Source organism: Carettochelys insculpta, chromosome 17 (assembly GCF_033958435.1).
Source record: "Carettochelys insculpta isolate YL-2023 chromosome 17, ASM3395843v1, whole genome shotgun sequence".
NCBI classification, from domain to species: Eukaryota; Metazoa; Chordata; order Testudines; family Carettochelyidae; genus Carettochelys; species Carettochelys insculpta.
In genome coordinates this window covers 30,247,847-30,263,449 of record NC_134153.1, presented here as the reverse complement: position 1 = coordinate 30,263,449, position 15,603 = coordinate 30,247,847, and the positions used below count along the sequence as shown (strand labels likewise).

The window sequence follows — 15,603 nt, the reverse complement described above, 5'->3', positions numbered from 1 at the left end:
TTTGCAATGATTAAATTAATAGAAATATTTCATCTGATTTCCTTGACACAACAAAGCAACTATAATAGCAATGCTTCTTATTTTGTGTAATGAATGGCCTGCAGGTAGGAAGACTTTTTTGGTTTCGGGGTCCCATTAAAGAAGTCTTTTTGTAAAAAAGGATGAGGAGTTTCAATGCGTTCTTCTTGGCTTCCCCAGCCCAGATCGAATGCTCACCCATGCATTCAAAAGCGTTGATTGATTTTGGGCCTATTTAATGAACTGCTGACCATAACGCTGCACTGTATCCCAGTGTGGGGTGTATTCCCCACACTGGCCATGAGGGTAAATTAGGTCCAACTAACTGTCCAGGCTGTGCATGGAGGAGCAACCACACAGCAGGGTTTGATTAATTCAACGGGAGTCTCGGCTGTCAGACACGTGGAGCTCAAATAAGCTATGAACTAGCAACAGAAATGGGCTGCAGAAAGACAGACTGCGGCCGCTCCCTGGGGAAAAGCGGGTATGCTGAGTGAGAATGTGCAGGTGGGGTGTGGCCAAACTTACTGGCCATCAGAACCTCAGACAATGCAAAAGTAAGGGTGGCAATGCTGTGACTCTCCTAAAATAACCTCGTGATCCCCCTACAACTGCCAGAACACCCACTTGAGAACCTCTAGTCTCCACCCATGAGCTCTGTATAGTATAAGCAGTGTTGCCTAAACATGAAACATTCACGCAACCCTTTTGGGACTTTGGCCTTATCAAGATACCCCTCTCCCAATGCCATCCCAGTGCTTACCTCCTCATTTTAAGCAGTTTATTTTCTGCCACGTATCCCTTGAAATCCTTTTCTCTACCAGTGGTGCTATATGTACCACACTTTGGGAAACACTGGTGTAAAATAAACGGGCAAATTTCACAGTCTGTGATGAGTTTTGCATGACTGTGAATTTGGTAGGACCCTAGCTGTTCAGTCTGTGTCCTGTAGGCAGTGTTTGAAAAATAGCGACCACTGAGTTCATAAATGTTGCTAGAATAAATTCTCAGCACTGTCAGACCAAACCATGTCAGCTAGCATTCCCAAACGAAACCTGGAATGGCACGTTTGAGAGCTTTGTAGTAGAGCAGGAGTTAGCACTGAAGTTTGCCTGGAATTTTGGAAGCAAGCCTGTTTGTATTATAACAAATCAAGATCTCCAATTTAGGAAGTGATGCTAAACTGACATTCTGAGTAGTCAAGCTGTCAAATGCAACTGCTCTTAAAGAGAGCAGCAGGAGAAAATGCAGGTTTGGCAGGAGTTTGGTTTGCCGGTGTTGTCTTGTTTGGTGCTTTATGAACCTTTTGTAGGTCACCGAAAAGCATCTTAATGTGGGTATGCACCGTAGGTGGAGCTCTTGTCCTTTTCCTGCCTCCATACAGTTAACATTAAGGTTGATGCTATTGGACGTGATTTCAAGTGACTGCAAATATTATGACTTGCCTGCAGTTTGAACAGCCTCTCCCTGTCCCTTTGCACTGTAACTGCAAGATGAGGTAGCAGGAGATGAGCAGGTGGAGACTGAATTAAAGTCCTGTCATTGATGAACTTTCTGAAGCAGTTCATTGTGAGAAGAAATCAGTGGTCCTTCAGCCCTTGATGGACGAGCTGGCCTCCTCCGTCGGTAGGTCCCTATCAAATTCATGGCCATGAAAAATCTACCATGGACCATGAAATCAGTCTGCCCCCATGAAATGTGGGGTTTGTGTGGTTTTACCCACTATTTATGCAGTTTTCACAGGGAAAACCAGCATTTCTCAAATTGGAGGTCCTGTCCCAAAAGAGTTGCAGGGGTGGGGGTGGGTCTTTCACAGGGTTATTATAGGCAGGCTGTCGAATTGTCACTCTACTTCTGTATTGACTTGAGATCTGACTGGCCAGACAGTGTCAGCTGCATGCTGAGGATCCAGCTGTGCAGGCAGCCATGCAGCAGTGAGCGTGGCAATACCATAGCAAGCCATCCTTACTTCCGTGCTGCTGCCGAGCACGGTGGCTCAGCCTTCCAAGCTGGGCTCCCAGCCACCAGCTGCCACTCTCCAGCTGTTTGTCTCCGAAGGCAGCACCGCCACCTTCATCAGCAGCAGTGCACAAGTAAGGATAGCAGTACCCTTCCTACACACCAATAACCTCGTGACCATCCCACCACTCTTTTCCGTCTCAGGACCCTACAGTTACACCACTGTGACATTTCAGGTTTGAATAGCTGAAATCCTCTGACCTTGCAGTTGGCCAAAATGGACTTTAAATTTGGTCGGGCCCCATCCATCAGTGTCCGCCATGCCTCATTTGAACTCATTTTTTCTGTGTAAGGCTGAGTAAAACCCCCCTATTATTCCAATTGAAGGATTATGTAAAATCAGAATGTTTAAAAGTCAGCAATGTCCTTATCTGAATTACAAATGCTACAGTCCAATCATAAAGCTTATGAAATCCTACCATGCTGTTTGCATTTTTTGAGCCATGAAAACAAGCTGTTTGATTTCTTGTGAGTTTTGGCTTTCAGGTTCTCGCACCACTGGCACAGAGCAATGCAGTGTTTTCCAAGTTTTTACAAGTGTATGGGCTTGTAGAAAGGGGCCAGAGTGGAATCCCATTAAACTTTTGTTTGGTCTTGAGCTTTAAGAAAAACACTTTAAAAATGTGCCCTTGGTGGTGTTATGACAGTATGTTTAATATGCCCTTTAAACGGTTTGGGAAGAGATCACCAACTCAAGAGTCCATTCCACGCTCTAGTGAGAAGTTATATGTCTCATGTCATGTTCCACATACATGGTTGTGGCAAGGAGTTTCATAGGAAAGAGCTGAAGAAAACTGTCTGAAGGCGGTATAGTGCATATGCTCATGTATGAGCTGTCTTGTTGGAGGTAAAGGTGGAGAGAATATTGAATTTTGTAAACTCAAACAGGAAGAACAATATACAGTGAATGACAGTTATCAAATATAGCCTCTTTTCTGTTTGGGAATGATCTGCCAGTCAATTATGATGTCGATGAGTTATCTCATTGCATTTATTTACAAGATTTTTGCAAATGCATTTCAGCCCCTTGGTAGCTCTCAAACAGTGGAGTGTAAGTATAGGATATTTACAGGTAGAACTGCTTTGACTGACTACTGTAGGTCCCCCGGTGTGTTTCTGTTCTGTAAACAAATGAATGCAACTCCCATCTTGAAGTTTCTGGTGTGAATTCATTTAATTGCTGATTCAAAATTTGTTCTCTGAATATTCTGGAATGCTTGCCTGATTCACTGGTTTTAGTTTGTCCCCCCCCCCCCCTCCAAACTTTTCTGCCAATACACTTACATGCTGGAGTATTTGGGGAAAGCGAATGTGCAAGGACAGACACATTTGAGTATGAATCATTGTAAACCTGAACAGAAGCTTGCATGGGGGTGTGTGGCCAGTGTCTTCAATAATCTCTTGGATCACTTTCTTGATGGCTGGAAAGTCCAGATTTGAACAGAAAATTACTTCTGTGAAACAGGGCTTAAGTAAAACACACACCTGCTGCTGTGCAAATACTTGAGGGGTGCAGATTTTATTTGATTTTTTTTAAATTTAAAGCAACACAAATGCATTGAAATGGAATTTCTCAATTGTTTGAGTTGGGTGTGGGTGTCGCTGCTTGCACAGCCATAATGTCCCCTCTCTAATTTCACAAAGAGGGAGATTGTCGGAGTGCCAGATTCATTAGTTACCTAGTGAACCTCAGGGGTGACTTTCTACCAGGAGAATAAATGAGACACAAAAGAGAGGCTTGTGACTCGCACGTGGGATATCAGGCTTAGTGCAGAAGGGCTCTGGTGCCAGGTTGTTCCTTCTCTGCCTTCACAAACCAGCACCTTTGCTGAGGAGAACAGATTGCTGTTGTAAATTGCAAAGTAGCAGGTTTTGTGATTCATAATTCAGTGAAAATCTTCTCAATTCAATCAGTTTCCTGTTTGGAAATAGGATTATTCCACTTGCAGTTTAAGCCCTGATATGACTGGGTTCTTCAGTGCCAATTGATAACTTGCAATGATGACCTCATTAGTTTGCATTTATGTAGAACCTACAGTGGGCTAAACTCAGCTGTCATTGGGCAGTTCCTGATTAAGTCCCTTTTAGTGGCTTCCTTCTCCAGTCTACAGTGGCATGGTGGGACGCAGAGCTGAGAGCCAGGAATCCAAGTTCTAATTCACATTTGAAAGCTGGTTTCTTCCTGAGCTTTAGAAAAGTCATGTCACTTTAGTTAGTTTTCTTTCCAGCTATAAAAAATGTGTTATGCATCTCACCTCTACTCATAGTTAATGGGTTGAAGAGGAGAAGGGCTGTCCTAGTGCTCAGAAGAAGCATTTGGTGTTTCTGATCAGCTTCCAGAGTAGACATCTAGCTGGGCCTTTTCTGCCTTTTAAATCCTTGCATGTAATAAAGATGATGAAATCAGAAGCTCGCTGACAATTCCCTTGATGCTGCACGTGGCTGAATGGCATCTCACTTGCTCTGCAGCGCTGATAGACGTTGGATTTGCTTTTTGGCTGTGAAGAGCTGTGAGGAGCAATTTACCACTTTTCTGTAGTGCCCTCTAACATAAACATGTGCTGAACCTTTTGGTAGGATTATTATATAGGAAAATGCTTCATTATACATAAACCCACCTCTCCTTCATGACCGACAGTGCCCCATGTGCCTTCTCACCTTTCAGAGTTCCAGAATGCTTTTTCCTTTGCCCGTAGCCAATCAACATTGAAGGCAATTAGTCTGTTTCAGCTGTTACAAAAGTATCCAAGCAGCTGAGGTTTTTTTTTTTTTCTTTCACACTAGAAAGAATCCAAACTTTCAGTCAACGCATTGCTCATGGGCTATGCAGAATTCCGGCTTGTGCCAAGTGCTGAAGGTTGAAACATGTCTAACTGCTAAGCTCTCCTCCAGGCCTTTGGCAGCCTTGCTGAAAAAGCAGGTGGTCTGCAGCAATGGCTCCCTATGGGTTCTCACACTGCACACAACACATAGAAGTGAAAGACAACTGTCAGTTCCTTCCTTCCCTTGCTCCCTCCACCTCCCTGTGGAAGAAAGAAAAACCCACATGCCAGGGCCCAGATGGATGTGCTGGAAACCCTTCAAGGTTTTTATGTAGGGCGTGTTACAACATAGTCACAGCATACTGGGGGACTAATCACTGGAGACAGGCATTGATTTTGGGGATCAGAAGGTGGTCAGCACGTTGCTGAGGCAGGTTGCTGTGGATGGCATTGCCTCATGTTGCTCATTTTGGGTCACAAATTTATGAATGATCTACATGCCAGTGCCATCAGAACAGCAACAATAAGCGCCTGTCATCTCTGAATAATACCCTGGAGTGTTTCTTGGCTCTTAGTAAAGCAGTTGTGCTTTGGACATTTGGGCTTCATCTTCACTCCTGGAAAGCAGAGGGCTCTCTGTCAAATCCAAGTGGAAACACCACACAGATGGCTTTTTAGTGTCACTAGTCAAGATCAACCCTAGAGCCCTCCACTTGGGATTGACCTTGACTAGCTTTTTCACGATTTAAAACTACCGTGCGGCGTCTCCGCTAGGATTTAATGATGAGTTAACTCTCACAGCTTTTTTGCCTTGATGACGTGACGTTAAAGTGGAATGATGTTTGAGTTTTAGGAGCCCCGCTCCTTTGGCAAATACTGTATGGTTTGTGCATACATACGTTGATCGTCTCGATTTTCATTGCCAGTCCAAGTATTCCTGTACTGAGATGTATTCTTCTGAGTGTTTCCATGTCCTCCTCCTTCTGTGGGACAAGTGTAGCCCTGTACTTGTGTAGAGTGCACAGCTCACACTGCTCGCAGAATCCAGGCATGCAACACTTGTAAACACACATCTGCTGAATACAAAGACTTTAAAATGTCACTTTTACTTGCCAGTCAAAGCCTGAGTTTGTCCTTTTTCACCAGCACCCACTGCTATCTCAGGTGCCTCAGGCAATGTAAAGACTGTAACTCTCCCTTGCCTGGTGTGCTGGTGGCTCTCCAGAGCTATGTGCCTGACCGCAGGTTTTGGTGAGAGGTGGAGATGTAAATAGCTTTCATTTTCAGGTGTCTTTTTTACAAAAGCCCTTCGGGTCCTGTATGGTCTGAGTGTGGCTTTCAAAAGCGTGTGAGAGCAGAGCACTGCACGGATTAAAATGGGCATCTACAGCTACAGAAATGATCCCTGGATAGATAGAAAGTGGCTCTCCATGGATTTGCAAGGCTCTGTCCACTTCGCAAGGTAAATGGTACAGAATTTCAATGGGACTTTTGCTCCTGAGTCACTTCACAGAATCCCACTCTTGTACTTAGTGTGCTGGTGGGAGTAGGCTGGTGCTGCTTGGCAGGTTTGTTACTTACGAAGAGATTTAACAAACAGCTAAACAAAATACTTGGAATTGGCATGCCTGTGTGCGTGAGCTGAGCACTGTGGTTCTAATTCAGGTGCTTGCTCATGTCCATTCAGTGCAGGTCTGTGTGCAGGCTACACGCGCCGGTGCCAGAGGATTTTCACGTAGCAGTACTCAGGGGGAGTCTGTTCTGCACCCCCTAGAGGAGCACGCACATGCCATACTGTAGTGGGCGACTTTGGCCCCCTCCACCCTCAGTTCTGTCTTGCCACCAGTGATGGTGCTTAGGACTTCCTTGCCTCAGCATTAGCTGTCCCCTTCTTTTCCAGTGGGTTAGACCCACGGTGTCCAAAACACTCCCCGTTCACCACATGTGGCAAATGGGGCAGCCTCGTGTGGCCAAGGTGGCTCAGGGGAGCTGCACACATGGGGCGCCCTTCCAGCCGCTCCGTGCACGCGCCCCACCACAGGGTGGGACAGGTACGTGGCGGCAGCAGCAGAGGTGCCTTCTCTGGCCTCGGGGGCTCCAGCCGAGGTACAGCTCTGGCCCCAGCCCCAGGTGGCTTGCACAGTGAAGGTGGCTCCAGCCCTGGCGTGGCTTGCACCACGTGAGCTTTGGGGGTAGGGGTGGGGGCTGTGGTGATTGGGTAAATTTCAGTTGCACACCCCTGCGTTAGACTGTCTTCCCTGTAAATAGTTCTCATTGTTAGTTATCAATTAGCGTAGGCCCCAGAGGGACTTAGCCTGGGATCAGAGCACGCGTGCCCCGTTCCCCATGCTTCAGCTTGTGTCTCAGTTACAATTGTCTCAGGCTAGTGAGCAACCCCCGCTGTGACTGTCTGCCTAGGAGAGAGACATTTGCGGTGTGTGCTGCATTTGCAAGTCATTTAAGTCTCACACCAAAAAGGAGCAGGACATGCATGGTAGGGCTCTCCTAATGGAATCCCCCAGAGCTCCATGCACGAGCAGCTGGACTCTGCACAAAGCACCGGCATATCCGCGCGCAGCGCTCCGCTGGTGTCGTCGGGCCCTGGTGTTGGTCTCCGGCCCTGCGTAAGCCCAGACAGGGAAGAGGCAGATCTCTGGGGCCTAACAAGGATAAGCTCAAGACTCCAGCCTCTGCTGACCCTTTGGCCACAGCCCAGCAGACCCATGTGGCCTCTTCAGAGCAAGGTGCTCTCTCCCAGAGTGGTGTCAGACATCTCTGGGTGCTGTCAACGCCGAAGGCCTTCCCGGCAGCCCAGGACACTGTTGAAGGTGGTGCCACCCACACCTATATTTGTGGGCCCGCTCCATAAGGGGGAGTCTGCCGTGGCACTGCCCCAGCCTCTGCAGAGGCATCGTTCCCTTTGAGAAGGAATGTCTAAGGCCTCACCATGGTGTGGTGAGAACCATACAGCTCAGTCCCCTTTGGTCCCTTTGTGGGATCCAGACACACAGTGGATATCGGGTCAGGCTCTCTGGGCCTTAGGCACAGATCTCCGGAAACATCTCTCTCTCTCACCACGCCCCCCCCCAACCTACATAGGACAAGGCCAAAGTCATTCTCATTGCGTTCATGGTCCAGCCACACTGATGAGCCTCAGTGTCCCTCCATGGTGCTTGCCTTGCTCCACCCAGAGCTGCTTTCTCAGGACCAAGGCCACCCAGACCTGCCATCGCTCTACCTCACGATGTGACTGCGCCATGGCTGCATGCAGCTGAATACAAGATCACGCTCGGCAGTGGTCCAGCAGCTCCTTTGGGAAGCCACGAGCCCTTGAGCAAGCAGACACATGTAGCTAAGTGGACTAGATTTTTGGAGTGAGGCGAGCAGAGGGGTGTCAGCCTGGCGGAGATTCATATTGACACCACCCTCAATTATCACCTCTACTTAAAGGAGGAAGGTTTGGCACTGGTGTCCATCTGAGTACACTTCATGGCCTTCTGTGCCTTCCATCTGCTGATATGCAGCCAATCTGTATTTTTGCATGCCATGATGGTCCAGTTCTTGAGGGGTTTTGAGTGGTTCTTCCCACATGTATGGCTTCCAATTCCCTAATGGGACCTTAAGGTGGTGCTTTCCAGGCTTACTGGACAGCCCTTTGAGCCCATGGCCACATGTTCCCTGTTGCACTTGTCTTTGGAAGGTGGGCTTCATGGTAGCAATTCCATGGGCTAGGAGGGTCTTCGCTGTTTGCCTTGACTTCAGAGCCCCCATACCTTGTTATCTTTAAAGACAAGGCCTGGCTGTGGCCATTTCCTGGTTTCCTACCCAAGATGGTCTCACATTCCACATGGGTTAGAACATTTTCCTTCTGGTCTTTTTCGTGAAACCTTATGCAACTAACAAAAAGAGGTGACTTTATATCCTGGATATTTTCAGGGCCCGCACTTTCTACATTAACTAAACAAAGCCGTTCCATAAGTCTCCCCAGCGCTTTGTTGTGTACGCTGAGAGAATGATAGGACTCCTGGTATCTGCTTAGAAGATCTCCAATTGGATATCCTCCTGCACTTGGACATGCTGCCAACAGGGGACAGCTCACCTGCCCCCACCCATCAGGGCCTACTCGACCAGAGCACAAGCCTCCTCTGCAGCTTTCCTTGCCAACGTTGTGACATGATCCTCAGTTCACACCTTTTGTTATGCACTATGCCCTGATGCAAGAAACCCGAAAGGATGCAGCCTTCAGAAGAGCTGTGTTGCAGTTGGCATGCTGTGAACTCCTCCCTCCAGCAAAGATACTGCTTGAATGGATATGAGCATGCACTGGAAGAAGAAAAGAGAGTTACCGGTTCCCGTAGCTCATGTTCTTCAAGACGTATTGCTCACGTCCTTTCAACAGCCCACTCTCCATCCCCCGCTGTCAGAAGGTGGAAGGGGCCGGAGGTGCCCTGTGTAATGGAGCATGTCTGCACTGCTCCAGAGGCACCTGAGCCAGTTCCCCTACAGTGCATGTGATGAGTGTGCACAACACACACACACACACACACACACACACCCCCCCAATGATGAATGGACGTGAGCAATACATCTCAAAGATCACCAGTTATGGAAGTTGGTAGCTGTGTCCATGTTTTCTCTCCTGCTCCTCTCAAAGGCAGCATTGTGAGTGTAGAGAAGTGATCTGGTTTGGGAGGGATTGTCATTAACCTTCAGTGAACTTTAAACTCACTTTCCTCTCTTCACAGTTGCTGGTGAGAAGAGGGTGCCAGTGATGCCTGGATCTCCTGTGGAAGTGAAGATACAGTCAAGGTCTTCTCCTCCAAGCATGCCTCCCTTGCCACCTGTGAACCCTGGCGGACCTCGGCCTGTGTCGTTCACTCCTACAGCATGTAAGGCTTGTCTGTACTTGGGTCTGTTCTCTTCTGTCTGTTTCAACAGGGCTCTTGATCTCAGTGTTGGGGAAACATCCATTGTTCAAATGTTGCTGCCAGTATTGCAGCAATTTTCAGGTGCCAACACCCTGAATAATGTACTATCATGGCACGGAAGAATTGGGTATCTTGCCAGATGGTTTATTCAGTTCCTCTCCCTACTGGTGCAAAATTGGTCACTGTGACACGTTAACTCATATTCTGAAATGCTTTTTCCTAATTAGTTTTAAATAAGATGAGTGCTGGGATGTGCACTACTTCTTTTGAAGGTTAGTCCACAGGAGGGTGTCTTGTGGCCACCAAGATCTCATTGCTCTTAGTTATTCCTCCTCCTCCACCTGTCATCATCTCTCTCCATTTCAGTTATTCAGACCTTTCCAGTAAGGGTGGACTCATTATGTCCTGGCCATAATTCAGTCCATTCGTACACTGTGTGTTTGGTTGATGTTCGTTCTACTCCTTCTCGTTTTAATTTCTGGTAGTGTGATGCCCGGAAATAACTCTTCTACCTGCAATAGCACCAGCACAATACAGAGAAGTATTTCCCTCTCTCCTCCCGCATGCTTCACTTACACAGTCCAAAGGCACTTGGACTTTTTGTTCCCATTATGACATAGCAAACTCCTATCTGGTTTACTTTCTGCTGTCTCCCTCAAGCCTTTCTCAGCATTGCAGTCTTCCACTTTCCTTCCTTCCTTCTATGTAATAACTGAGGTGAGAGTTATCTTTCCCCAGTGCACTAGCTGCATTTTTAAGAAAGCTCATCTTAGAAAAGAGGAGACTAAGGGGGAATATGATGGAGGTCTATAAAATCATGACTGGTGTGGAAGAAGGGAATAAGAAAAAGGTATTGACTTGTTCCCATAACATAAGAACTAGGGGTCACCACATGAAATTAATGGGTAGCAGGTTTAAAACAAAATTAAGTTTTTCTTCATGCAACACATGGTCGGCCTGTGGAACTCCTGGCCAGAGGATGTTGTGAAGACCAGGACTTTAACAGGGTTCACAAAAGAGCTAGATACATTCATGGAGGTTCAGTCCATCAATGGTTTTTAGCTAGGATGGGTAGGAATAGTGTCCATGGCTGCAGTTTGTCAGAGGCTCAAAAAGAATGACAGGAGAGTGGTCACTCAGTGACTGCCTGTTCTGTTCACTCCCTCTGGAGCATCTGGCATTGGCCACTCGGGGGGGGACAGGATATTGGGCTAGATTCTGACACACTGTGGCTGTTCTTATGTTCTTAAAGTTGATTCTCACTGCTTTTTACTGATTATTGCTCTCCAGCTACCTATGTACTATTGAATTACTCTCACTGATGTTTGCAGCTCTTCACAATTTAGGGTAATCTTACTTTAGTAAGTAATTCACTTACTGTGTAAACTCTCTGCCAGCATACTTAGATATTCTCTATTACGTATCACCACGCTACCAGATCAAACCTCTTCTCCTCCCCCTTATCTTTTGATCCATTGTGTTTTATGGCATCTCAGTTTATGGTTTTTCAGTCTTAATTCAAACAGGCTTAGATAACTTGCCAGAGTTATGATGTATACAGTTTCAGGTGCTTGACTAAAATCCACCTGGAGCCCAGTCATTCGCTAGCTTGGCTTTTACTAGTAGTGCTGTGAAGTAGGTCTGCGTGAGGGTTAGTTTCATTATTAATATTCCAGTAGTGCTTAAAGGCCCCATCCAACGTCAGGAGCCCTTAGTGTTTGGCTCTGTGTATGCGCCACTGTCTCCTTCCTAGAGCGCTGATTGACTGAAATCAACAGGCAGACAAAAGATGCTGCGGGAATGACTTGTCTGATTCCACCAGCAAGTCAATGACAAGGCCCAGAATAGCACCCCGATCTCCAGTGTCCTGGCCAGTATTGCTTGTTACTTATGGTTGCTTTATCTAATGGTTAGTTATGGGGTGGGGGCAGTACTATGAATAGATGTTAATTTTGGGAAGAGAATTGCTGGGATCCTGCTCTTTGAAATGTGTTGTGACATTTGCTTTTATCCAGTCTTCTCGTGTTGTCCCAAATACTTCTCTGTGATAAATCATGCGTGCTAATGTCATAGAATGCATTGTGCAGTCTGACTCCTTTGAAAGTATTTAATGTGCCATAAATTCTTTTCCTTTTTAAACACAAAAGTGCATTTAAAAAAAATCATATCTTCCTTACCTGTAACAGTGACATGCACACAACTCTCAAGCTCATTTTTATTTTTCTTAAAACAAGAGCTTAGCACGAGGTTGTTAATTTTATTTCCTCTATCAGTGGACCTACCTTCTTTCTAGCAGTCCTCTCTCTGGAGCGGCCCTATCTCTCCTTTGGTTAACATGAGCAAGCTATGATATTTTTTCCTTCCTTATCTTTCCTGTGAATCTTTAACTGACTTTGGTTATTCTCCTTTGGTTTTCTCCCCACTTCTCCACTACCATAACAGGTATGTGGAGCTTGTATAACCTCGGATCTCTGAGCAGCCCATGAGTGGTTTAACTGCCGTGATCCTTCCCATCCTGTCATTTGAAAAGATCTCACTAGTGGTGTCTTCTAAAGTTGAAAGCATTTAATTTTAGCAGGGCACAATAATCTTTTATAATTCTTACTAATAGCTTATTAATGCCATACAAAGTTTGTAAACAATTTTTCCGTGCTATTTCTCATTGTCCAGTTCAGTAAACTCACTGGAATTCACCGTTCTTTTAATGAAGATGAAGTAGTCATATCTGTTTTTCTTGAGCAGCCATCTCTGCACATGCATCCATAAGCATCCCAAACACAGCAGAGTCCTGGGAAGTGATTCTCCAAACAGAGCCCCTTAAAAGAGGAGTTGCAATGTTTTTCTACTCTGGTGCTTGATTCTGTGTGACTTCCTCAGCCAAAACTCCCAATAACAATAGTGGAGGTTGGGGTACAGGGAATCCAGAATTAGGCTTGTAGCTTTTAAACAGTGGAGTGACTTGAAATATGTTTAGAGTATGATGTATATGGCTTATAGCACATTTGGGCCTGACTCATCTGCCTGCTTTAAACGTTTGCCAGAACAAGACCTCTGATTTCACAAGAGCTGCAGCAGGATCTCATCCATTTTTCAAATCCCCACCCCCCGCCGAAACTCCTAAACACCACAACTTAGTCTAATGTAGACAGAAGGCACATTGAAATGAATAGAGATCACCTAGGCAGTCAAATCAAAACCAGCAGACACTTGCAAAACTGAGCGCAATGTAAATTCCTGATCCTGCAGCAGGATCCACACGGATGGACCTTTGCATCTCAGCAAAGGCCTCTTGATGTCAGCAGTAATGCATGGGGGTTGCACACATCTAGGTGCAGTCTGATGCTTGGCAGGATTCAGGATTAAATGAGCAAAATTGATTTACCTTGATTTAGTCAGTTTAAGATGGGGAGGGACCATTCAGTCATTTAATGCAGGACAGAGAATGTTCCCCAGAAATTCTGGCATGCAGCCCTTACTTCCTGGGTGAGTTAAAGCATGTTGAAGCCCTTGATCTATATGTGAGTCACTACTCTGCCTTACAGAGTCACTACTCTGCATTTGTTTTTGAAGCATTTCTTTTTAACCCTAATTGTTAGTAATTATTTTTTGTCTTTGGAAGTTAAGCTAACCCTTTGGAGTCCATGCTCCTAATTTCAATAGGATTCAGGTAAGAACAACATTAAAAAAGCCCAGCTGCCTGGAAGCTGTGGACGGCTGATCTGACCTGCAGACTGTTTGAGCTGGTCTGCAAGGGACTGAATATTTAAACTTTTGTATCAAAACAGAGCCAGCAGTGGAAAGGTTAGATGGCTGAAAACTAATGGGTATAAATGCCGTTCAGCAAAGCTGTGCTGTATCCTTGCATTGGAACACATCAGCAGGAAATGTCATGTGTTTTCCTGAGCTCTTAGGAGAGGCAGGTACAGAAGGGGACTCACAATGGCCATTTTAGTGGTCTGCTTTTGCGTTAACCCACAATTCTAGGGTGCTGTGCTCTGTTGCCTGAGCCTCTCGAACTGGCACAGAATTGTTGTGAATGCCGTTGGCGTATGCACTTCTGTAACATGCCAAAGCAATGGTTACTGATGCTCATATTTTGGTTTGGGTCTGCATTACAGTGCCCAATGGGATTAACCATTCCCCCCCAACACTGAATGGGGCACCCTCTCCACCCCAGAGATTCAGCAATGGTCCTGCCTCATCATCTTCATCCTCACTCACCAATCAGCAACTCCCAGCAACCTGTGGGGCCCGGCAGCTCAGCAAACTCAAGCGTTTCCTGACCACCCTTCAGCAGTTCGGCAATGACATTTCACCAGAGATCGGGGAGAAGGTCCGGACGCTCGTCCTAGCCCTAGTGGTAAGCATTAACAAATGCAGTGCTGGAAGCCCGTCAAAAGCAAAGCCTCTCAAATGGCCATTAGGGTTTTTCTGGTGAGCTAGAGCTCTGTTAGTGATGGGAACTTGGCAGCTAAACTGAAGCGTATGTACATTGCACAATTCTATGCATTTGTGGCTTTTGGGAAAGCTGTTTACCAAGCATGTCTAAACTTTGTATGAGGTTTGCCCTGTCTCACAACATTCTGCTCTTCATGTGACTTTACCAAGACGTTGTACTCATTTGGACACCGCTGCGCTCCATGAAATCCGGAGAGCTTAGGCTCAAAATCCTACCTTACAAATCACAGGCCTGGTGTGTGGGTTGTTTTCCTAAATGACAGTTGAGTAGCAAGTCTGATTTTTGTCAGAACAGTAATTTCCTATTATAATACGTAACACATGACAGAACAAGGAGCATTGGTCACAAGCTGCAGTGGGAGACGTCTGGGTTGGATATTAGGGGAGGCACTGGAATGTGTTACCTGGAGAGGTGGTGGAATCTCCATCCCTAGAGGTTTTTAAGTCCCAGCTTGACAAAGTCCTGACTGGGATGGTTTAGTTGGGGTTGGTCCTGCTTTGAGCGTGGAGTTGGACTTGATAACTCCTGAAGGTCTCATCCAGCCCTGTAATTCTATTATATAAATCTGCTCAAGGGACCTGAACGTGCTCTCCTGTAGGTAGAGCTTCCTTGCAGCTGAGAAGTGCACGCTGTTCTTTGCTAGTAAAATAGTCTCTTTTTTTGTGTCTTGTTGCAACCCTCTGGAGCAAGAAAGCATTCCTAATTTTCCTGATTCTGGCTGCCAATGAATTTCGTTCTTATCTGTTTCCAGATGAAGAAATGCCAGTTTCACACACCATATGTTAAATACTGTCAAGGCTTCAGTGTGGTCAAACTAAGTATTTCCTTGCTGTGTGAGGCCATGTGGTGTAAAGGAATGTGCAGAAGGCAGAGAGTTGGGAACTCACAAATTCAAACCTGGCTCTGCCACTGACTTGCTGGGTGGCCTTGGGAGAACTGATAATATTTCTCTACTTCATGGGGCTGTAGTGAGGATGAATTGACGTTTTGTGCAGTGCTGCAAAAAGTGGCATTGTGAGTGCTAGCTCTGATTTATACAGGCCACTGGGAGGACATTTTCTCTACCTGTTCAATGTGTGATGGGCAGGTTGAATGCATGTGAAGATAAGGAGTAAGATGTCTGGTTACCACAGTGCAGGGATAGTTACTGACTGAACTGGTAAATTTACAGAATCTTAGAAAAAGGTAAATTCTGAACCTTCAGTGGGTGGGGAGAGCCTCATGATGTGCAAAATGGCTTCTGAGAGAGATGTAGTAGAACACATGATGTGTATGAATGGCTGTTTGTTCTTAATGTCAGTTTTGGGCTGCCCTGCATGATTTAATCCAGGTATGTTTTTACCTTCTTTTAACTATTGAAAAATCAGTCTTGGCAAACAAAGGCTATCCTACTTCTTCATGTATATGCACATATTTG

General features: G+C 45.9%; 1 protein-coding gene across 8 annotated transcripts in view; it reads left to right on the top strand.

Moving 5' to 3' along the window:
* CBFA2T2 (CBFA2/RUNX1 partner transcriptional co-repressor 2) overlaps positions 1-15,603 on the top strand; it is a 92,462-nt gene that overhangs the window by 59,330 nt on the left and 17,529 nt on the right. For all 8 annotated transcript variants that reach the window (XM_075012147.1, XM_075012146.1, XM_075012144.1 and 5 more), the window contains 2 exons: positions 9,545-9,688; positions 13,846-14,087. In XM_075012147.1, the coding sequence (XP_074868248.1) occupies positions 9,545-9,688; positions 13,846-14,087 (386 nt within the window). The remainder of the gene's footprint in view (positions 1-9,544; positions 9,689-13,845; positions 14,088-15,603) is intronic.